We start from the raw sequence: 24,893 nt of genomic DNA, 5'->3' as shown, positions 1-24,893 counted from the left end.
TAACCAAGAGCCTGGATTTCTTGATACAATGGTACAGGGATCTATCTGCCATAGCCTATCATCCACAGCCTGACAAGTAGTGCCCTAGCCCCATTCAAATCGTGCACACTTCCAGGACCCCTGCTTCCAGGACGCTGCTCCCTTAGGGTCTCTTCCCTAAGACTCTCTCTCTGTGCATACCTATTGGATCCAAAGTGCTGCTTGCCAGAGGTTATTCCAAGCCTCTTGCTCTCCTGGCCAAGAACGCTGTCATTTGAAGCTACTCTCTTCTCAGGTGGACTGGACTACTCTTCAGGATAGGTAGATATACTTCTTCCCCTCCCTCACTCTATTTCAACTTCTGGCTAGCTTCCTAGGACTCTGTGTGTGTGTAACCATTTTACCCTGTATTCCTGTGTGTATGTGCATGCATTTTTCCCTTTCAATAAAAGACTGCTCTTTGAATTTAAGCACCAGCCTTGTTTGCTCTTTCAGAAAGTACCCCGTAGACATTGGTGAAAAAGATCTCATAGTTACCGGCCTCTTGCAAAGCCATCTTCCTTGCTTGCTAATTCCCCCCACAATTCTCTTAATTGCAAGATCAATTCAGGTAACAGAGCCAAAAGGGAAGGTGGGGTATAAATATTGTAATAAATAAATAATCTTTGCTCAGCAGAGTGGCAGAATAGAAGTAGGATCTACCCCAATGTCTCTTGCCTGACTGGTTTTGACCCATGTCAGATTTTAAGTAGGTATTGTGTTTGACATGGATATAACTGTATTACATTATTGTGTGCTGGGGTAGCCAGGTAAAAATGTGAAAGGGATACATCAAGCCTCATTTTTCATGCATACTATTTTATTCATATCACTCCTCTATACCAGTCCTTACATTGGCTTCCTCCTCCCTTTGGTATTCAGCTCAAACTTTTATTGCTCACCTTTAAGTCTCTTCACTATCTCACTTTTTCCTGTCTTTCTTTTTACTTTCTTCTCTTCTTTGCACATCTAATACTATTCTCTTGGGGAGGGAGCTGCAGAATCTATATCATTTATTTTGCCTGTCTCCCTGCAAACTCCACCTAAACAGAAGCCCATAAAGTCATTGTTCTATCAGTGCTGTAGTCTTCTTTGCCTCTAATAAACTCAGAATGGTGTTACTCTGTTTAGGATTGCACTGTTAGTTACTATAAATTATCAGATATGTTGTTGTAACTGTGGTTTAAACTGCACTAATATAAGAATCACGTTAATGAAGACAGGTGGTGAGTAATCTGTCTAGAAGAGTGGTATATAAGCGCAGTTATCATCATCATTATCATCTTCATCATCATTATTAATGGAAGTTTCTTGTATATGGTTTTATACAAATCAGATGGGGTAATGAAAAAATAAAATAAAATCTACAGGTGGCAATGTGAAGTCCTCAGTGTGGAATTATGTTGTTCATTATGGCACAAATGGGTCAGATGGAGCTATATCCAAGGAAGACAAGAGTTCATGAAAAGGATCTACTGAAGAAGGATAGATTAACTGGCAATACACAGTGAATTGGCATATTATCACTTTATGCATCTGTTATAAATTATGCAGGAATAAGATCAACTAAACTGGTAATTGAAAACAGTATCAACAGAAGAAGGCTCTTTCTGTTATCTGGGGGTTTTTTTATGGGGGGGGGGGACTACCAAGAGAGAAGGAACTGAGATAGTAGATATGATTCAAATACTGTGATGTTAAGATAGTAAAGAGTCTAGTAACACCTTTAAGACTAACCAATTTTACTGTAGCATAAGCTTTTGAGAGCCATAGCTCTCTTCGTCAGATGAGAGGTACAGAAGAAGGTACCAGTAATTCAAATGGATTTAGTACAGAAGCCCCAGATGAACAACATCCCAGAAAACTATTTTTTCAGCCAAATTATCTCATGAGGACAATGGATTAAAACATTTCAAAATGCTGCTGGAAGTGGTAAAAGAAAGGAATTGTAATGAAAGATGTGAAAAAACCTAAACAAATTTGGCACAGAAAAACAAAAAGAAGATGTGACATCTCATGAAAGGATGTTATCTGGCATGGCAGATATGTTTCATTTTATTCATTTATTCATTCATTCATTTATTTATAGTCTGCCTTTCTCACTGAGACCCAAGATGGATTATACATGCAAATCAGTATGATCAAAAGCTAGGAAATTCAATGAACAGATACAATATGATCAACAGCTAGAACACTCAATGAACAATAGGGTATGGGTTGCAGAAATTTGAAAACATCGTAAATCACAAACACGAGATAAAACACTATTGAAACCAAGTATAAGTAATCAACAATGGCATCTTTAACAGCAAGGAAATATACCTACATCAACAGATAAAAGATAAAAAGAAGAGTTTAAAAAAGGATTATTTCTCAGTGACGAAGGAAAGAAGTGATAAGATATAAGACGAGATCAGATCATTTCAATTTTTGAGACTTCTTGAGACTTTTAGAGACTACAGATGGTTGGACTAAAGATCAAAATAGAAAGAACAACTCTGTGAGGGGAAGAACAAAAGGGGTGATTGTGGTGAGCCAAAAATATCCGTCCAACTTCTCACCAAAGTCCCTTTTCTGATGTTGGACAAATCATCCCTACCCCATCCTTTTATGTGTGTGTTCAACCTCAGCTTTGTTTAGTTTAAGCAATAAAAAACAAGGGGGGAGAGAAGATGGCCTGGAGAAACATCAGACTGCCAGAGGTTGGCCAGAGCTCTTAGAATGCATATCTGTTAACAGTGAGTTTTATGTCAAGGGAAAAGTTTATAACTAAATCTGTACCTTATAAAATGAGGGGGTTCCAACAGGACTTGACCAAGTATAAATTCATAGAACCCTAAACCAAAGAATGAATCAGCCAGTCCAATAATAGAGGAGGGTTAAGATTTAAAACGATTATTTAAAATCCCAAAAGCCCTCCCTTTCTTCATTTTTTTTTCATTTTAGTGTTGCTGACAGGCAGCTAGTTCATTCATGGATCCCAGGGTACACCCCAGAAAGACAAGAAGACTATGCAGTTAGTGCATTTAGCTTAATCAAGTAAAAGTCAGACTTGTTTTAATGTTATTTTATCTGTCTTTACTGGGGTCTGTATAATAACTGGCCTTTCTCTATACCAAATGCTTTCCTGTGGAGTCGCCACCTTTCACACCCCTTCTCCACACCTGAATAAACTCCCCCCACCCTGCAAAAACATTAACTGCTATGGAGCTTTTATTGTCCTCTGTACATGCCCAGGCACTGCTCAGTAATGCTGTTTCAGGCAATGAAAGGGTTAATCTTTGCATGTCCCCCCGCCCCCGCTAGCTTAATTATCTAGAGTACCAAGGTATCAAGCAGGGGATTAGCAACATTATTTGACATTTTTCAGGTAGAAATATACCTATTTGAATATTTTAACACAGAACTAATCTACACAAGTTGTTGCAAGTTTTGTGACTAGAAAGAAAGCCAGTTTGGTGTAGTGGTTAAGAGCGTGGGACTCTAATCTGGAGAGCTGGGTTTGATTCCCCACTCCTCCACTTGAAGCCAGCTGGGTGAACTTGGGCTAGTCACGGCTCTCTAGAGCACTCTCAGCCCCACCCACCTCACAGGGTGTTTTGTTGTGAGGATAATAATGACATACTTTGTAAACCGCTCTGAGTGGGCATTAAGTTGTCCTGAAGGATGGTATATAAATTGGTTGTTGCTGTTGTTGTTATTATTATTATAGATCATGAAATCTAGAAAAACACCACCTAATTAAGATACAACTTACCGAATCATTCTGCTTCATGTTTTTGTATCGAATCTGGCACTCTCTATACGTCTCTCTTTCCCAGGAAACTCTTAGCATTTTCTTCATCCCTGGAATTGTTTCAACTTTAACAGGAGGTGGTTCAACCTTCACTGGAAGAGAGAAACAAAGTTTTCATGCCTTCAGATAATAAGCAGTATCCACTAATATTTGGGAGCAGCAGGACTCTGTTTAGATGGGGAGAAAGCCAGTGTGGTGTAGTGGTTAGAATTCTGGACTAGGACCTGGGACACACAGGTTAAAATCTCCACTTTGCCATGGAAGCTTGCTGGGTGACCTTGGGCCAGTCATATATTCTCAGCCTACCATACCTCACTGGGTTGTTGTGAGGATAAAATGGAGGGGAGGAGAATGACATAAGCCACTTTGGGACCCCACCATGGAAGAAAGGCGGGGTATAAATGAATTAAATAAATAAATAAAAATGGGGAGCATATGGAATAGGCTGCCTAAGACCCTTTGTGGGAAATCGCAAGAACCACTGGAGAAGACTCATTCACCTATGACAAAAGTAAGCTTATGCCAACAGAAGAGTGAACTATGCAGTTAGGAAAGGGTTTGGTCCCGTTTTGTCACAAAAGGTTCTCCTGTTCACATAGCAAGAAATGCAGCAGGATTAAACATTTAAGAACTTTCTCCCCAACACCTTCTAACTAATACTGGACCAAGGGAATGCAACAAGCAGAAACAGTTCTGTTATGGTTCCTGTCTTTATTGTAGCATCCAAGTCAGACTGGATTTTGAGCAACTTCATCAAAACATAGAGCAAAAAAATACCACCGGGAGCAAGTGGTTAAATCCCTCACAGTGTCCTAGAATCTGATCAGAAAACACACTGCTGGCCTGTGTTGTTTCTGAGGGGTCATTTGTACATTCTGTGCAATTTGAAAACTTCCAGATCTATCACTGACGTGCAAAAGTTCTCTCCCCTCCAAGATGCAGGTCCAATGATAAATCATGTAGGATTGCCAGCTCTAAGATGGGAAATTCCAGGAGATTTGGGAGTGGGGCTTGGGGAGAGCAGGGTTTGGAGTTTGAGGGAGCTCAGCAGGGACGTGATTCCACAGAGTCTGCTGCCATTTCCTCCAGGAGAACTAATTTCTGTAGGCTGGTGATAAATTGCAATTTTGGGAGATCTCCAGGCCCCACCTGGAGGTGGCTAAGAGAGATTGTCACAGTCCTGGACACCCTATCCCTGGAGAAGAAAGGGTGGAGCAGTATCACTGCCCTAAAGAAGATCGCAGCCCAGCTGCAGAGTCAAGAAGAGAAGTAGTTGGGCCTGGAAGAGCGAGGGAGGAGCAAACAGAAGGAAGGCCAACCAGTACAAGCTCCCTATGGAGCAAAGGCCTCCTCTGGGATAAAAGCCTCCTTGAGAGAAAGGGCCTGATCAAAGAAGCAGGGAAACGAGAACTGGGAGTGGCCAGGGAAAGAGGAATTAAAGGCCCCTGTTGAAGCAGGTAAAGGGGGCAGCTTGCAAGAAGCTGTGGTCAGCTAGGCCTGGAGCCTTAGCAGACTAGCCTCCTGGCTACTTGGAAGGTGACATTCCTGACCCAGAGAGAACTGGGAACTTTCCCCACTTGATCCAGTCAGCTTGGCTTAACCCTGCAGAAAGTGTACAGTGGCCAGAACAGGAGCTTAAGAAGCTGGGAGAAGGACTAAGGCTGGGAAAACAGGCCTAGCACCTCAGTGGAAGCAAACAGAGATGATGAAGGGGAGCATGGCCAGGTTACAGGGTGGGCAAAACCAACAGCTGCCTATACATGAGCATTTTCTGTGGTGGCCACCTCTCTATGGAATGGTCTACCTGTAAAGGTCAGGAGAGTTCCCACTCTCCTGGCTTTCCACAGATAATGCAAAACTGAATTATTCAAGAGGGCTTTTTACTCAGATAGGAGGGCTGTACTATAAGGGAGTGGGCTCAAAGATATGCATCAGTAAAGAGGGACCATAGACTTTATTACTACATACTACCTGTTGTTTTAAGTATGATCCTGCTGGATAGTTATATGATATTTAATATGTCTGTCAGAATTGCCATGTTTCAGCATTTCTTCAACTCTGTATTGGATTGTTGCTGGTTTTAAATTTTTGCATATTTGCATTTATATACCCTATTACATTTTTACTGAAATGTTCTTGAAATTGACTGTACTAACACTGGGTTATCTATCTTGAGTCTCTGTGACAAAGGCTGATTATAAATAACATAAATAACATAAATAGATAATAGAAGCAACAGGGAAGATCCGTTCACAGATCTTCCAATATCATGTATAGTTTGATCCTAAGACATAGTAAGGCTCACTTGGATTAAAAGTTTCCTCAGCCAGCCACAATAGTGAATCTCCAAGGCAGCTACATCCATTAATGTATAGATGAACACTCTGATTGACAGGATTAAACCAAGTACATAGAGTAGGAGGAGAAATAATCAGTTTGTTCAGGGGTCATTTTGTAGAAAAAGAGCTGGAGGAACTCATTAGCATAACTCATTAGCATATGCCACGCCTCTTGACATCACCAGAAGTGTGTCATTGGCATAACTGATTTCCATATGCCTTACCCCCTGACATCACCTATCCTGGCTGTTTTGGACCCAATCCTGGCCATTCAGGGCTGAAATTGGGCCCAAAATGGCAAAAAGGGGCTGAAAATGGTTGAAAAGGGGCCCAAAATGGTCAGGATCAGGCCGCTGCTGAACGGGAGAGTGATCCACCACCCGTCAGAGGCCCAATCCAGGCCGTTTTGGCCCCAATCCAGGCCATAACGGGCCCAAATGGCCGAGAGTCAGGTGGGCAGGGCCACCTGATATGTGACCTCTTTGGGGAACTGCCAGAACTGCGTTCCTGCACATTCCCCCTCGAAATGAGCCCTGAGTTTGTTAACAAAAGACCCTGCCTAGTGGGTGAAATTTGACAGCCTGACAAAACAAGCAGATGGATACAGACAACCTATTTCAATCAGCTCAACTGCCACAGAGAGACACAGTAGAGTTGGAGCGCCCCAACCAGAAGGCACTCAGGGGATCCTAATGTAGAGTGGCAATTCCAAATCATTCCTCCGTAGACTTCTAAAAGCAATAACTAAGGGAGAAATCATGAAAGGAAAGAGGACTATCTTGTAACTTGAACACTGGTATTATAAGATTGCATCCAAGCCTATACATGGCCCTTTAAGACAGCATCTACAACAGGTAAGTAATACAGCGTCTTCTTGTTGAGATTTGCAGGTCTAATTCTTAGTTTGGTGTAGTGGTTAAGAGTGCCAGGACTCTAATCTAGCGAGCTGGGTTTGATTCCTCACTCTTCCACTTGAAACCAGCTAGGTGACCTTGGGTCAGTCACAGCGCTTCTAGGGCTCTCTCAGCCCCACCCACCTCACAGGGTGATTGTTGTGGGGATAATAATAACATATGGTTGTTGTGGATTTTCCAGGCTGTATAGCCGTGGCCTTGGCGCTGTAGTTCCTGACGTTTCGCCAGCAGCTGTGACTGGCATCTTCAGAGGTGTAGCACCGAAAGACAGAGATCTGTCAGTGTCAGTGTGGAAAAGAAGTTGGCAGGTAATTTATATCTACTCAGGAAGGTAGGGTTGGGCTGAGTCATCCTGTAAGAGTTTCCCAGGGTGTGGAATGCTAATGGAGGGAGGCTTCACTGTATCCTGAGGAGGTTCTTTTGCATATGGATTGGTGCTTGATATGCTAATCTTCTCTGCAGCGCTATTGTCGGGTATAGAGTATTTTGTTAGCCTAGTGTTTTTCAGGACTGGAAACCATGCTCTATTCATTCTTAAGGTCTCTTCTTTCCTGTTGAAATTGTGCTTATGCTTATGAATTTCAATGGCTTCCTTGTGCAATCTGACAAAGTAGTTGGAAGTGTTGTCCAGTATTTTAGTGTCCTGGAATAGGATACTGTGTCCTGTTTGAGTTAGGCTATGTTCAGCCACTGCTGATTTTTCCGGATGGCCAAGTCTGCAGTGTCTTTCATGTTCTTTTATTCTTGTCTGGATGCTACGCTGTGTGGTCCCAAGTCTTTCCTTGGTTGTTTGATTTATTTAGAGGCATAATAAAAACATTAGTAGACCGTGCAAGACGGATATGTGCAAGACGGATATGTGAACCGCACTTTCTCAACAAGGAAACTAATCATCTAAACCACGCACTTCAAGCAAATGGCTACTCAAGAAATGAAATCAGAAGAGCAATTAAACCAAGGATAAATCAAACAACCAAGGAAAAACCGTCTCCCACAGGAAAAGTGTTTTTGTCATATATCAAAGGAATCAGTGATCAGATGGGAAAGCTTATGAAAAAGCACAACCTTCAAGCAGTATTCAGACCCACCAGAAAAATACAACAGATGCTGCGATCAGCAAAAGACAGTAGAGACCCCCTCACCTCTGCAGGAGTATACCGCATACTCTGCAGCTGTGGACAAGTTTACATCGGGACCACACAGCGTAGCATCCAGACAAGAATAAAAGAACATGAAAAACACTGCAGACTTGGCCATCCGGAAAAATCAGCAGTGGCTGAACATAGCCTAACTCAAACAGGACACAGTATCCTATTCCAGGACACTAAAATACTGGACAACACTTCCAACTACTTCGTTAGATTGCACAGGGAAGCCATTGAAATTCATAAGCATAAGCACAATTTCAACAGGAAAGAAGAGACCTTAAGAATGAATACAGCATGGTTTCCAGTCCTGAAAAACACTAGGCTAACAAAATACTCTATACCCGACAATAGCCCTGCAGAGAAGATTAGCATATCAAGCAGCAATCCATATGCAAAAGAACCTCCTCAGGATACAGTGAAGCCTCCCTCCATTAGCATTCCACACCCTGGGAAACTCTTACAGGATGACTCAGCCCAACTCTACCTTCCTGAGTAGATATAAATTACCTGCCAACTTCTTTTCCACACTGTGACACTGAGAGATCTCTGTCTCTTGGTGCTACACCTCTGAAGATGCCAGTCACAGCTGCGGGCGAAACGTCAGGAACTACAATGCCAAGACCACGGCTATACAGCCCGGAAAATCCACAACAACTATCGTTTTCCGGCCGTGAAAGCCTTCGACAATACAATAATAACATACTTTGTAAACCACTCTGAGTGGGTGTTAAGTTGTCCTGAATGGTGGTATATAAATCAAATGTTGTTCTTCTTGTTACTTCAGATAATATTTCCAGAAACAAGAGAAAAAATTCACCTGACCACTTCTAGGAGATGCACCAGATATTTGTGTGTGTGTTATGTGCCATCAAATCATCTCCAACCTACGGTAACCGTATGAATGAAAGACCTCCAAAACATCCTATCATTAACAGACTTGCTCAGATCTTGCAAACTGGAGGATATGGCTTCTTTTATTGAATCAAGCCATCTTGTTTTAGGTCTTCCTCTTTTCCTACTGCCTTCCACTTTTCCTAGAATTATTTTCTTTTCCAGTGATTCTTGTCTTCTCATGATGGAACCAAGGTACAATAGTCTCAGTTTTGTCATTTTAACTTCTAGGGAGAATTCAGGCTTGATGTGATCTAGAACGCACTTATTGGTCTTTTTGGCCATCCACAGTATCCACAAAATTCTCCTCTATTCTCTTCCTGTCAGCTTTCTTCACTGTCCGACTTTCACATCCCATTACTATGTATGAACCAGACATCTAGCAACTGTATATAAACTTAGCACTTGTACAAATGTACAAAGTCTGTTTCTTATATCATTATTTGAAATAGCTTATTTTATAACTTACGTATTTCTGATGAATTTTGGGAAACACACTCAGACTCTGCTTTCCCTAAGGGATTTTCTAACTTCAACTGGATACAAAATAGAGGATAGAATATGCCAGTCTGGAAATTCCAAGATCTTAAACCATTCTTACTTGATCTAGTTTCTTTTAAAAACACTTGTTTGTCTCTGTAGAAAAGAAGTACATTAATAAAATTTCTGTAAGGCATAAAAGTGTTCAACAAGTTTAAAGATCTAGTTCAGTAAAACTTGTTCCACATTCAAGAACAGAAAATAACAATGCAAGATGAACATCAATATATAGAATTCTCAACATGGCCCCATCTAGAGATTGGAGCCATGAACTGAGAAACTAGACGTTAAACCAGCTTGAGAAAAGCCCCAGATTTGCAGAAAAACCGGAAATCTAAAAGGGAAAAAAAATGAGGGGGGTCAAACCCCCCAAAATAGCAGAAGCAATGCCTATATCATTAAGAAATAGGTGTCTTCTGAGATCTTAGTGGCCATGGGAGTTGCTACGCTATCATAGCTACTGTCAGCCTTCAAACCTTGTTTTCTGTCAGTTAAAAGCTAGTGGCAGGATGGGGATGGGGGGGGACACGGTCCTTTTCAGGGCTATTTTTGCCTCCCAGTCTTCCCCTGCTCCCTTCTGCTCTGGAGGAAGAACTCATCAGGGCCATGCACAGCAGCAACCATTGGGCAACCTGCACAACTCACTCAGTTGCAGTGGTGACTAACTTGATGCCATGCAGCTCACCTGGGCCCAGTAGCAGCCTCCATCACAGAACTTACTTGAGCAACTTGCTACCACAACACTTTTGTAACTGGGCCAGGCTTTTTCCAATGAAAGGCTGCCAGGGGCCTGGAAGGAGGGAAAGCTGAGAGCCAGTGTGATGCAGTGCTTTGAGCATCAGGCTAGGATTTGGGAGAGAGATGTGGAGCCAAGCTACAAGTGACGAATGACACTTGAATGGCAAGTGAATAGACTTATGTGTATTCCTCCCTGTTCACTTGCGCTCCACTTGATCACGTGTGATCAAGTGGAGCGCAAGTGAACAGGGCGGAATACACATGAGTCTGTTCACTTGCCACTCAAGTGTCATTCGTCACCTGTAGCTTGGCCCACAGGTTCAAATCTCTACTCTGCCATGGAAGCTATCTGTGTGAGCCTGGACCAGTAACTCTCTCTCAGTTTAATCTATCACAGGGGGTTGTTGTGAAGATAAAATAGAGGAGAGGAGACTGATATAAGCTCCTTTTTCTCCTCACTGGAGAGAAAAGTGGGGTATAAATCGGCCCTAGATCCCTTCCAGTCTGGGTTCCGCCCAGGACATGGGATGGAGACACTGCTGGTCGCCCTCACAAACAATCTCCACAGACACCTGGATCGAAGTGGATCGGCGCTGCTGATTTTATTAGACCTTTCAGCAGCGTTCGATACGGTCGATTATGAGCTTCTGACCCACCACTTTGCTGACGTGAAAATTCAGGGGACAGCACTACAGTGGCTTGTCTCCTTTCTTCACGGTCGGGGACAGAGGGTGGCGCTACAAGATAAGTTATCGTCATGCCAGCCACTAGTATGTGGTGTGGCGCAGGAGGTGATACTCTCCCCTTTGCTGTTTAACATCTATATGCGCCCCCTCACCCAGTTGGTGCGGAGTTTCGGATTTGGGTGCCACCAATATACGGATGACGCCCAGCTGTATCTGCTGATGGACAGCTGGCCTGGATCTACCCCAGATGTCCTGGAGCATGCTTTTGAAGCCATGGCTGGATGGACAAAGTCGGCTGAAGCTAAACCCTGCGAAGATGGAGATCCTGTACTTGAGTCGCGGAAACGTGGATTTGGGACCCCAGCTTCCTGCACTCGATGGGGCGGTGCTTACACCAGCCCCAAGAGTCAGGAGCCTGGGGGTGACCTTGGATGCCTCATTGACAATGGAGGCTCAGATCACAGCGGTCGCCAGGTCCTCATTCTTCTATCCTCGACAGGCCAGGCAGCTTGCCCCCTATCTTTCGTCCCGCAATTTGACTACATTGGTCCAGACAATGGTCACCTATAGGTTAGACTACTAAAACGCAGGGCTTCCCTTGAACCTGATCTGGCGGTTACAGCTGGTGCAGAATGCGGCGGTACGTGTTATCACGGGCTTACTGATGCGTGGCATTGCGTCAGCTGCATTGGCTACCAGTGGAGTACCGAATCAGGTTCAAGGTTTTAGTATTAACCTATAAAGCCCTATGCGGACCGGCGTATATGCGGGACCGCCTCTCCCCATATGAACCCCAGAGGACTCTCCATTCTAGTGAGAAACATGTTCTATGTCCCTGGCCTCAGGGAGGCCCGCCTGGCATCAGCCAGGGCCTTTTCAGTCTGGTGGAACGCTCTGTCTGAAGAGACTAAGGCCCTGCAAGATTTGTTATCCTTTCGCTGGGCCTGCAAGACAGAGCTGTTCCGACAGGCATATGGGAGGTGCTAGGTGGAGCCCCGCTGGCCGGTTGATGAGGGATTGGGCCCTCCCCACCACCAATACCCCTATTTTTAAAAACTCTTTAATGCAGAGGTGCTCTGAAGTTGTTTTAAATTTGATCAGTGGAATTATGTGCCACTATGTTGATATTTATAATTGTATTTTAACTGTGTAAATTGGATGTTTTTAGAATTGTTAACTATAATAACTGTTTTATACATTTTAACCTTTATGTATTTTGTAATCCGCCCTGAGCCTGCTGGAAATGTGGGGAGGGCGGAATAAAAATCGAAAATAAATAAATAAATGAAAGCTGGAGAGTGGTGGGGCAGATAGAAGAAAGACCAGCTGGCGGGAAGGAAACAGGAAAAGGGGAAAGGATTTGGGTGCTGCAAGGAGACAGAGGGCCGCTACAAGTGACGAATGACACTTGAACGGCAAGTGAACAGACTCACGTGTATTCCTCCCTGTTCACATGATTGAGTGGAGGGCAAGTGAACAGGGAGGAACACACATGAGTCTGTTCACTTACCGTTCAAGTGTCATTCGTCACTTGTAGCTTAGCCAAGAGAAAATAGTGTGGGAAAGTGGATAGTGGGGGAAATGAAGTGAATCCCTGCTTGTATGCTCTTAATTGGCAGCTATCATTACAAACTGTGAAGTATGATCTCGCCCAGTTAAATACTTTCAAGTCTCGTTTATTCAAATGGAAGAGATTTATTTAGACTACAATGCTAGGGCGGCTAGGTTGGCTGTACTCTATAGATCATCAGTCTCCTCTCAATTGCTGCTAATAGCCACATCAAGTACTACCCTCCCACTACACTTCCTGGACACAGTTCTAGAAATAAAGACCCAAAAATGTGGGTCTACCATTTTGGCGACTCTATAAGAAAGCATATTTTATTTCAGTTTAGGAGATAAATAGTGTTTAAGGGAGCTGAAAGTGGAATGACAAGAGATTTTATTGCTTGTGGTGGTGACTGACACATTACTTCTTTAATCAAACAACTTTGCTGGATTTTTGACACATAATTTGTAAAACCTGTGAAGAGAACAGGCAATTGAATGAGTGTATACAATGGGCAAGAACCTACAGGACTACTGAAGTGTGTGGAGTGGTTAAAAAAAAAGGCAAAAAACAAAGAGGCAGCTCTGTTTTTTCAAATGTTCAGATAGTAAAATTAGGGTTTTTTTTAATGTATATAATGCAAACCCTATACTGTAGAAGGGCAGAATGTGCTATGCACCTCCAAGCATAAAGGAAGGTACAGGACCAACCAAAATACATACGCCTCAATCTAGCCCCTGAATGATTTGCACATGCTGGTTTTGCTCCCTTGTTGCAGAAATATGGGGGGGGGGGGGATGTAACAGCACAATCCTGAACAGTTATGCCTTTCTAATAACTGAATTATGCATTTCTAATAAACTGAAGCCAATAGGCTTAGTAAGGTGTAACTCTGCTTAAAATTGCACTGAAAATATTACCTTATTATATACCCTCTACTTACATAAGGTTTTTCAAAGCTTCTTCACAATGCTTCTTGAAAAACACTTCACTTTTAAGTGTCTAAAACAGAAATTTGTGTTTACATGTTTTTATAATTCTGAATGAAACAGAGCTATGAAATCAAGAAACATGGGAGAGACTTTTTACAGCAGTTTAAGATTTGTAACATTCTGGGCCTTCTAGTATATTTTTTAAAAATGTATTGGTGTTGATGTATTGTAACACTCCCTTCTTTATTTTGCTGTGATTCTTATTCCTAGAAGGAAATCTACAACTGTTTTGTTCAAAAAGATAAAACTAAGTTTTGAATAAACTGGCAGAAAATTTGTTTTCCTATCAAATCTCATGCATTTCCTCATTTATGAAGGGGGCAGGTGCACACGGTGTCAATCTTGCAAAAATCCAGTGCTGTTGCTTGCTGAGATTCACATTGAGAAATCAAAGGGCTCATTTTAATCAGCAATTTAATATTCAGCTAATAAATTGCATTGATCAATAAAAGGTTACAATCCTAAATTTATATAACCTACAACAGGCACCATCAACAAATTGCCTAATCTAATAGATTTTATAGAATTAAAATCTAAGTTTTATGAATATTGAAAGCATGTCAATGTCTGATCCAAATAAGCCACACAAGCAGTACTCAAACATTAACAATACAAGTAGGACTCCCATTTTTATAGTTTCCATGGATTCCCCAAGCAGACTGCATCATAGATGAAAGGCTCGCTTGAAATATTAATTAAAATAAAAAAAGGGAGCCAGAGCCCAGACTACCTATATATCCCTCCAATATATCTCTAATTTTTTAGTGTTAAAACAGAGTCATAGATGCAGAGTCACACACCTTTATTTTATTTTCTCAGGGAACTCATTTTTACTTTTCCCTACCTCTCAGATGGCAAAAATGGTGCTAAGGTAGTACAGGGTGCAGCAGTTTGCCACATGTTCTCCCCCCACCCTTAGTATCAGTTACATTTGCAATGTTGCTTTAAGAAAACCAAGTCATTTACAGTGCCATCCTAGGAAGAGTTACAACCTTCTAATACTATTGGCTTCTAAACTTACACAATAAATAATATTAAAATTTTAACAACAGAATATTATCATTATTAACTCAATTAACCAAGGACCAGAATTGTTTAATCCCTCGGGCAGTGTTTCCCAACCCATGGGTCGGGACCCAAAAGTGGGTTGCGAAACCTCTGAAAGTGGGTCACAGATCAGCCATCCCTAATGGCAGCTGCTGCCCTTTGTACCCTTCTCTTCCTTTCCACTCTTTCCTTTCTAGCTTCTCCCTTTCTCACCTTGCCCTCCTCCTTTGCAATAATAATGAGAGGGGAAAAGCTGTCTGGCAACTAGTAACTTTACAATAGAAGCTGGAAGAAGGCTAGAGAGTAGGTGAGAGCTGTTCAGCACATGGAAACACGAGAGATGGAGAGAAAGAGGTGCGTGCAAGCATAGGCTCTGTCTTGGCACTTAGCAGCCCAACCTCTTGCCATGCCCTCTTAAGTGCTTCACTGCCCCTATACCTACTGTGGAAGATGTACTGCACTGAGCCACCTCTTTGCCAACATCTGCCATCTTCCTGCATCTCCTCAATTCCCCTCCCCCAGCTCCTTCTCAGTCTCTTGGACCAGGCCTGGAGGGGTCATCACCATACAAAGTAAATTTGGATTTGTTGGTCACCATACCAAAAAGGTTGGGAACCACTGTTCTTGAGCAGTTCACACAAGACATTCTGCTCTTTATACATGCAAGACTGATATCCTAAACATTTACTAGCAAAGAGAAATGTAACATATGACTGATTACCCATAAGTGAAGCTGCACTGTTTAAATTAGTTCTGTAATCCTAGCCCTACTGCATTCTTTATTGGGTATCTTATGCTGTCTGGTTGAATTGTTTCTTGTATTTTGTAATCCTTCTTAAGCCTCAACAAGAAAGGACAACTATAAATGAAGTAAATAAATAATAAATAAAATTATAATTATTGGACTTCCAGCTGAGTATGTAATCAACTGGGTTCAGTTCACTTCACAATTTATCAAGCATATTCATGACTTGTTATTGTTTTGTATACCATAATAGCTGACCAGATAGCACTTACTCTTTTGCAAAAATGCTGTAATTTGTTTCAGTGTCAGTATCTCGTTCAAAAGTCCAACTGCAAGTTATATTTTGGCCCTGATAATTAATGCAAGAAATATTTTCAGGTTTCTGTGGTGGAACTATAATCAAAGAACAAGAAAGACAGTGGATCGTTCAAGCATTAATTTGTACTCAGTATAACATGTATGGACAGTTTCACATTAAAAAGACTTCACTGTGTGGAATTGTTTAAACTTTACTATTTCCATGGCTATAACTATTACTCTCACCCTAACTCCACCTTAGCACAGTGGTTAAGTGGTTTGGCTACAAATTAGCACTACACTGGTTCAAATTCCACTCCTGCCATGAGCTCCGTAGGTGGCCTTGGGTAAGCCACTCCTCTCAGCCCCAGTTCACCAGCTGTATTGTGGGGATAATAACAACACTAACTTGTTCACCGCTCTGGGTGAGGTACTAATCTGTCTAGAAGAGCAATATATATGTGCAGTTATTACATATATTTTGTTAAATATTCATAAATATTGTTAAACTGCTTAGAATATCCATATTTAATTTAAAACTTCTACGTTAACTTACATCCTGATTTAACTTCTGTGTGAGCCAGATGTTGCTTTTCAACTGGAAAATCAACATAGCATTTCACATGAGCCTCCCGAAGAGTGAAATTATGGATAATAACTTCCGAAACAGAATCATTGACAATTTTATAGTTTTCTTTTGCAATCCTATCTCCATTCAATGTCCAGATTATATGACTTGCATTTTTATAGGGATAGAGCTTTTTGCCAAGGCTACAAAAACGTCGCAGTGTTGAACCTCTTTCAATTACGGGGGACAAAGGAAATATATGATGTCCCACATCTCCATCTATTAAAAGAAAATTACTTTGATTAGAAATATTCAGAGAAAAACACACACACATACACCAGTGATGCAGATCTGCTCCATTTATATGTACCTGGTACAACTTCTGAAAGACTACTTATTGACAATATCCTGCCTGTGATTTGGCACAAGTAATTGTGTCTTCGAAAATGCTGTTATCATGCAAGTGCTTAGGACTAATTTAGACTTTAAATGAGTGACTTTGCCTGCTTTCTGGAACATAGACATGTACACGAACACATGAAACTGCCTTATATTACATCACACCTTTGGTCTATTCAAAACCACTATTGTCTATTTTGACAGGCAGCAGCTCTCCAGGATCTCAGGTAGAGGCCTTTCACATCAACTACTACCTGATCCTTTTTACTTGGAGATGCTGGGGACTGAAACTGAGACCTTCGGCATACCAAGCAGATGTTCTACAACTGAGCCACAGCCCCTCTCCCAGTATTCACAAATACCCTACACATGAATAACAGTTTCAGGTGGTAGCCATGTTTGTCTGCAGTAGGACAGCAAGATATGAGTCCAGTAGAACCTTAAAGACCAACAGAATTTTCAGAGTATAAGCTTTCAAGAGTCATCCAATGCTGGACAATGATATTCCTCTGTCACAAGCATTGGAAGGCAAAACTTTTATTACCCATAGACAGCCCCTAATCTTAAACAATTTCACATTCACAATGAAGTACTTATTTACATGAACACAGACTCTGGGATCAGGGCCTGCAATAAACCAAGATGCCAACTCTGTCCCCATATTCATTGCAACAACACAGTCACTGGACCTAACAACAATAGCTATACCAGCTCAGATTCATTCACTTGTTCATCTTCCAATGTCAGATGTGCTATCAATTGTCAGCAATACCCTTCCATTCTCTACATGGGACAAACTGGACAGTTCCTATTTAAGAGAATAAATGGACATAAATTTGACATTAAAAATCACAATACTCCTTAAACTAACTATATTATGGGATGTTATCTTTAAAGACTCCTTAAAACCTAAATCACAATTAGAATCATCAAGTGGTATCATCAAACTCCCATGGTTTGAATATTTTCAATTAAACCATCTAATCACCAGTTCAAAGATCCAGAGACAACTTCAAAGAAATCAAACCAACTTTGAAAGATTGCTAATCTCACAAAACAGAAAGGAAAAAGGCCATATATCTCTCTTACATAAGATTTTAAATTCTCAAAGATGGACAATGAAGTTAGATATCAACTCTGATGGCAGTCTGACTGCAACATACCCATCTCTGACTCGCAATGGTCCCAGATTTGGTCTTCCAAAATTTGTTCAATTTTGGAACAAGAACAAGCTTTAGGAAAATCAAGCACATATGGTACCTTACCCCACTCAAGTTACATTACATAAATCCCTCACACAATCCACATGGTTGGCTTGGCTGCGAACATATAGGTTCCTACATAGTTGGTGGGACTGCCCTTTGATCTCCCACTACGGGGCAATAATTTTTGATGACTGAAAAAATCACAGGTTATAATATTCAACCCAGCCCCTGAACTTGTTTTCCTTAATTTATGGGATAACACTGACATCCCAGCAATTCGGAAAGACCTGTTTGCAATTATGATGAGTGCTGCTAAAGCCATTATATCAAAATCCTGGAAATCAATAATTCCATTTACAGCTCAACCATGGATCAACAAAATGTGGGAATTTCTTACAATGGAAAAGATCACAGATCATATCTCAATCACTGAAAATCAGAACTTCCAATCCAGCTTCTATGAGAAATGGTGGCCTTCTTTTTGGATTTTATGGGAAGTCCAAGTAAATATCTAAAATTGATCCCAGACAACCTAAAGATTATTGCCATTTTTTAAGAATCTCTCTTTACTATGTTGCATAAATGTATATATTGCTCGTGTTAAATGTTTTATATATGCTGTTTTGGGCATTTATTTATATTGTTATGCATATTTGTTATGTTCTTATATTGTTACAAAACTTAAAATATTGTTTTTTAAATCACAATACTCAAAACCAGTGGAAGAACTTTATAATCTTCTAGGACATTTAATTGTGGATTAAAAATTGCAATCCTCAGAGAAACTTCTAGGAAAGATTACAACATGAGATTGCTGAATTTGAGTTCACAAATTTAGAACAATAGACCCCGCCTCAGGGCTGAATAGAGATATAGGATTCTTATCTCACTACAGATGCTAATTAATGCTCTAATTAAGCTGCATTGTACCACTGTACCTTTGCATCCTGACACCCTTCTTTGCAACATCCCTCCCACTTACTGGCTGGCTGTGATCTCAATTCCTACTTATATCTGATGAAGGAAGCTTTGACTCTTGAAAGCTTATACCCTGAAAATCTTGTTGGTCTTTAAAGTACTATTGGACTTGAATCTTACTTATGAGTAATGTAACACATGAGCTACAGTTCACAGGTGCCATTTTTGTATTTTCTGTGACTTGTGTGGTGAAGTCCACATAGCAGTTGCAGATGTTGCTGCGGCTGAGATCAGCAGGATCCCAGTTGCACATTACACTGTTCATGTTTGCTGATTGACTACTGTGTTTGAAGAAACTGGTGAAGAATCAAACCCTAGAAACAGACTCCACTCTTAATTATAAGCATTAAGAAAATGTTATCTGAGGGAATTTGTTGAGCTTCTACATTTAGGCACTCTAAAGTCCCATTCATTCAAACTAACTCAAATAAGTGGAACTGCAAATGGATTTCACCTACATACACAGTACAGCCTTCTCTCCTGTCCTGAGAAGAGACCACAGATACTTTATTTTTTTGAGATTCAGCTGAGTGAAATTAGAAAGTTTTAAAATTGTTCATTCATATAGTGCTTTTCAGGAGAGGTAGGCAGCAGGTTTGCTTACTGCCTAATCCCAACAACATTACCTCAAACTTAATACCGCTGATTTCAGTACAATTTTCGTCCAAATAAATTTGCTTAGAATTCTGGCTTAATAGTACCAGATACAAAAATGGTCCAACTTACCTGCCAAACAGAATCTGCAGATAACTGTTAAGGTCCAAACCAAAGTGTACAGCATTTTAATTAGAATTAGGCAGGAAAAACTGAAAGAAAGTTATGATTTTTAAATGTTAGTAATGCTCCTCTAACATAGAACACTTTTCCATTTGCTGAGCACAATTCCCAGTTTTCCTTCCCCCAGGTAGTAGGAATATTTCTGTATTGTTTTTTCAATTTAGTACTTTTTGAGACAACTGATATCTCACTTTATTCAGTGGGGCTTATTCCCAGGTAACTTGTGTCTCACCTACATATATAGGGAGGACCTCTAGCTAAGTCCTTGTCTGGAGAGCAAAATCAGGTCTGCTTGCTCCTGGTTTGTTGTTGTTTTTTGCACCATATCCTATTACAATGTGCACTGTGTAAATCATATGTTAAGTAAAATCTATTCTTTAATTATCCTGTCTCTTTTCCTTGAATGTTTCTTACCTCAAGTTTCTTCCCTACTTATTCTGTTCACAGGAACAGAAAGGCAAGTGATTGTTTTGTTATGATATTTATTTTGGATCAGGGTCATATGACAGATGCCTAACGAAATTTTTGACTGGGGACCCATGGTGGCTCTCAACAGCTCTATGCACTGGACTTAATCTGGCTCTTAAAAGTTAGGCTGGATGTTAGAGCCAAAGAAAATTTGTCAAGGCCTGTTCTATGGCATAAGCATGCACAAATAGTTCTCTTTCTCCTTAACTGGGGAAGGGTAAATGGGGAAGGATTCTTTTTCTGCATGCCTGTGAGTATGAAGAAATCTCTCTCTTTCTTGTACTTTCATTATCCACATAGCCAACAGGCACTTATTTTTATTAATTTATTTACTTCATTTATTTACTTCACTACCTTTCTCCCCAAGAGGGACCCAAAGCGGCTTACATTATTTTCCTCTCCTCCATTTTATCCTTACAGCAACCTTGTGAGGTAAGTTAGGCTGAGTATGTGTTACTGACCCAAGGTTACCCAGTGACCTTTAATGGCTCAGCAGAGATCTGAACCTCATGCTTCAAGCACCTAGTCCAATCCTACAGCCACTATATCATGCTGTCTTTATTTGGGGATGGGAACACGATTTCAAACATATTCATCTCCCTATCAACTCTGCCATCATTATTTAAACATAAACCTTCATAAACAAATTACAAACAATCCAATAAACACAACTTAAAATACATCACTAAATAAACACTACCCTGTTGTAAATGAGGCCAGCAGTATAAATAGCAGTAGCTACTAACATTTTCACCTGAACAATTATTCAACGTCCAACTAGTACTGCACTGTTACACTTCTTCTGATTGCTCATTCAGAAGGCCTTGCTGTTTCCATGCATGGAAACCATGTTGCTATCCTCTGCAGGGAATAAGATTTTGAGTGTTGGTCAGGACTGTGTGTGTTATGTACTGTCAAGTCACCTCTGATCTATGGCAACCTATGAATGAAAGACCTCCAAAACACCTTATCATTAACAGACTTGCTCAGATTCTGCAAACTGAAGGATGTGGCTTCTTTTATTGAATCAAGCCATCTCATTTTAGGTCTTCCTATTTTCCTACCGCCTTCCACTTTTCCTAGCATATCCTGCTTTGGAGCTTTCACCTTTAACTTTCATCAATAGTTGTTTCAAGACTTCACTATTTGAATGTTTATTAGGGTTATGAGCCTTTCCCCACACGCACACAGGAAGAACCATGTACACCATACACAAAACATCATTATGTTAAAATCAGTAGGTTCAGCTACATGTAATCATAGCTCAATGATCATCACATGATAATGAACAGGTCTTCCACAAGGATTTAACCGTTAAGGGATTTTTCTGAGGACTCGTCTCCTAAAATCCTAAGTGAGCATTATTCAAGCTGAACACCCACAGAGGAGATGAACTTTGCCTTGGTAGGCAGATTCTTTCTCCCTCACTTTAGAGATTAAACTGCAGCTCAGCTTGATCTTACAGTGAGGCGACAAAGTTCCTTTCAACTGTAAACATTTTCTCATGTTTTTACTTTGTCAACTAAGTTTTAGCCTTGGACGAACAGATTCCCAGAGAAGTCTCAAACCCATAACAGAAGTGTGGCTCCAAGCATTTAAAATGTTTATATTACAGTGAGATCTATCCTGTCACTCTGTACCATGTATCCTGGGAAATGTAATTCCGAAGAACTGTTTGTACTAACTTTCTTGAGCTTTTATTCTGTAAACAATTAGTGCTAAGGTATATAAGATTCTCTGATGTAACTCTTCTGTATGCATATGAGCTAAAGAGAATGTGTGTCTGAGCTTTATTTGGAAACAATAAAATTCATATTTCTTTGTATCACTGTGATTGGAGTCTTGGAACATATTTGGGTAAGTGGTAGTAGGGGAATTTATAATTATCCACAGAGAACTATTTTTTTTAAAATCCCCTATCACTAACTAAATAACTGCATCATAATCACAAAGGCACTGTTCTCATCACCACACAATTAGGGGCAGACTGGGAAGGAAAAATGGCCCTAGAAATGGGCACCACAGCCCTGCCCCCCTACCAAAGGCAGCAAGGAGAGAGAAAGAGCCTGCCTGCCTACCCAGCCAGCCTCACATTGCATGGGGCTTGTTCAGGTGCTATCCTTGTGACCACAGTGGCAATCTGCCTCTACATATAGTTGTTCTGCAAATATACAGAAAATGATAGTCACTTGTACTGAAAAACATACACTTAGTTGTACATACTACACACATAATATGCAGTTTAGCAAAACATCTAGAAATGTTGAAAAGCAGCAAGAATCAAAAACCGTCACTGTAATTAAAGAAAACACACTGATATAATATTCGCTCCATTGAATGAAATCAGTCAGTTAAATAATTAGATAATAGGCTGACAATGAAGTTAAGACTCAGAGTCCAAAGTGAACAGACCAACATCTAGGAGAATGGCTTTCAAACTTTCAATATTTTCCACACTGATTAAATTTCTGTCAGATCAAATGTTATGGAACCTTGCACAGTGCAGAAAAATCTGGGGTATATTACACTCAGTTCAAACAAGGCACTAGACAGGTTTGTTGGACCTCACTGTGAACTAAGAGTACTTGAAAAACAGAGATCACTTTCTTCCAGGGAAGCTTGTTGGCTACTACTGAGGACTTCCTCATTGGAAATCCCCCTAAGGTTCTGAGGAACTACAGCATTCCTCAGAAAACAGTCCACTAAGCAGGGGGATGGGGTGTGTGTGGGTGTGAAATTACTACATGAAATCAAGTACCTGCTGTATTCTATAAAAAGACCCTTTCACCATGCATCGCTTTCCTGTATTTTCACACTACAGTGTTGAACTGCAGTGACAGCCTTTCACTGCAGAGACCACCAAGCTAGTGAGGAAAGATCTTCATATATCTAAAGCTACCTTGGTGTGGATTTTTCTACTGCTCAAATAGAATTCACCTCCTCACCTTTGCATCTCAAATGACACAGGTGACCTGCAAATCAAATAGTGACTGGCTATTCACCTTTCCCATTCTTCAGATGGGTTGTCCATCAGGCGGGTTGTATTGGTTCACACCAAAAAGCATCTGGCATGTTTATCTGATCAAATGTTTTGGGGTGATTTTTAAAAGAGAAATATTGTCACTACAGGACTAGATGTGAAATAAGTATTTTAAAAGGAGCCTCATTGCAAATGCAGAATTTAAATTTGTATCACACAATTTAACCAGTTCATATATGCATTTAGATAGCTGATCGCAACATCAAATCTTCTATTAAGTTGTTATTTAAAGTAAAGGTAAATGATTCTGTGCAAGCACCGAGTCATTACTGGCCCATGGGGGGGGGGGGAACGTCGCATTACGTTTTCTTGGAAGACTTTTTGTTACGGGGTGGTTTGCCATTGCCTTCCCCAGTCATTTACACTTTACCCCCAGGAAACTGGGTTCTCATTTTACTGACCTCAGAAGGATGGAAGGCTGAGTCAATCTTGAGCTGGCTACCTGAACCTGGCTTCCGCCAGGATCAAACTCAGGTCATGAGCAGAGCTTGGACTGCAGTACTGCAGCTTACCACTCTGTGCCACAGGGCTCCTAAGTTCTTATTTACATGTGTGAATATACCACAAAAGATAGAACTTGAGTATTGACTCTGATCCGATACTTCTCAGAGCGAGGTCCAATGCTTGGCTCATCTGTCACATCTGCAGATGACTAGTGGTTCACTTCATATGAGCAATGCAATGCAGAAACATCAAGTGCACGAATTTGCCTTATGTGAACTGTAAAAATCACAAGTAGCAACTTTTCACTGTTCGCTGAAGGGAAAGAACAAGCTTGCCTGAGATGTTTTGTCCATCCCGTCTTTGGGGTTGCAACACTCCATTTTATCATCCCAAATAGACACGGTTCTCACGTTCAACTGCACAAGTCAAGCAGTTTAAGCCTTACCTGCGAAAAAGTCCTTGCGTTTTTTTGACTTTCTTGGCGCGTCCGGTAACCAAACGACTGTTAGGATTCCATTTAAGCATGCTGTCGGGAAAAAAAGAGGGGGGGGGGGAGGAGGAATAACTGAAGGGCGATTTAAACGGCGCGCTCATACAAATCTTCACAAGGAAACAAGAGTCTCAATATGTTGTCGAAGGCTTTCACGGCCGGAGAACGATGGTTGTTGTGGATTTTCCGGGCTGTATAGCCGTGGTCTCAAGCCGAGAGTCTCAAGTCCTTGAAAGGGCGCATTTTTAAAAAAATGAGGATTAACATAGTTTGTACGTGACAGAAAACGGTTTCAAGATTCAGGCAGAGAACATTCCCAGATTACAAAATGAATTTAGTCATTCTTAAAACCGAATCTTACTGGGCACGTAGAAAGAGAAAATAATCTGTGGGATTTAATTTTTTTTAAAAAACCCAAAAAGTTAAAAGCGTCATCTTGTTCCAAAGAAAATGTTAAAAGCGTCGTCTTGTTCCAGTAAAATTGTTCTCGAGACAGCGCTTTAGAAGCAAGCAGCCAAAAAAGGAAACTCACACAAGGACCGGCTGGGAAGGGAAGGAAACGAAATCATTGAAGCCGCTTTCGAAGAGACGTTCTCAGCCCCTGAGCCAGAGGGACCCTGAAGTGACTCAACTCCACAGAGGTCCAAAAAGACGGACTAGCCGGAGCGCGGGAAGGCGGACGGAGATACTTCACTCGAACCGCGGACGGAGACGAGCGCGTGCCTGTTCTTCGCCCGCCCGTCAGGGCTCTTGCCTGGAACTTCGTCGCTCCCAAGTCTCCGCTCGTCAGCGCGGCCAACAGGGCCTCCTTCCCCTTAGGCAAA

The 24,893-nt window shown here is 41.1% G+C and overlaps 1 protein-coding gene across 1 annotated transcript in view; it reads right to left on the bottom strand.

The window, feature by feature from the left end:
- The window catches only part of IL31RA (interleukin 31 receptor A), a 60,163-nt gene extending 36,057 nt beyond the window's left edge, over positions 1-24,106 (bottom strand). The window contains exons 1-6 of the mRNA XM_054986846.1: positions 24,025-24,106; positions 19,577-19,656; positions 16,257-16,547; positions 15,676-15,796; positions 9,576-9,742; positions 3,776-3,906 (exon numbers count right to left, since the gene is read on the bottom strand). Coding sequence (XP_054842821.1) covers positions 3,776-3,906; positions 9,576-9,742; positions 15,676-15,796; positions 16,257-16,547; positions 19,577-19,656; positions 24,025-24,104 — 870 coding nt within the window. The 5' untranslated portion in view covers positions 24,105-24,106. The remainder of the gene's footprint in view (positions 1-3,775; positions 3,907-9,575; positions 9,743-15,675; positions 15,797-16,256; positions 16,548-19,576; positions 19,657-24,024) is intronic.
- Between the last annotated feature and the right edge of the window lie 787 nt (positions 24,107-24,893).

The sequence above is a fragment of the Eublepharis macularius genome, chromosome 8 (genome assembly GCF_028583425.1).
Source record: "Eublepharis macularius isolate TG4126 chromosome 8, MPM_Emac_v1.0, whole genome shotgun sequence".
NCBI lineage: Eukaryota > Metazoa > Chordata > Lepidosauria > Squamata > Eublepharidae > Eublepharis > Eublepharis macularius.
Note: the sequence above shows the minus strand (reverse complement) of the source record. Positions and strands in the feature narration are given on the sequence as shown.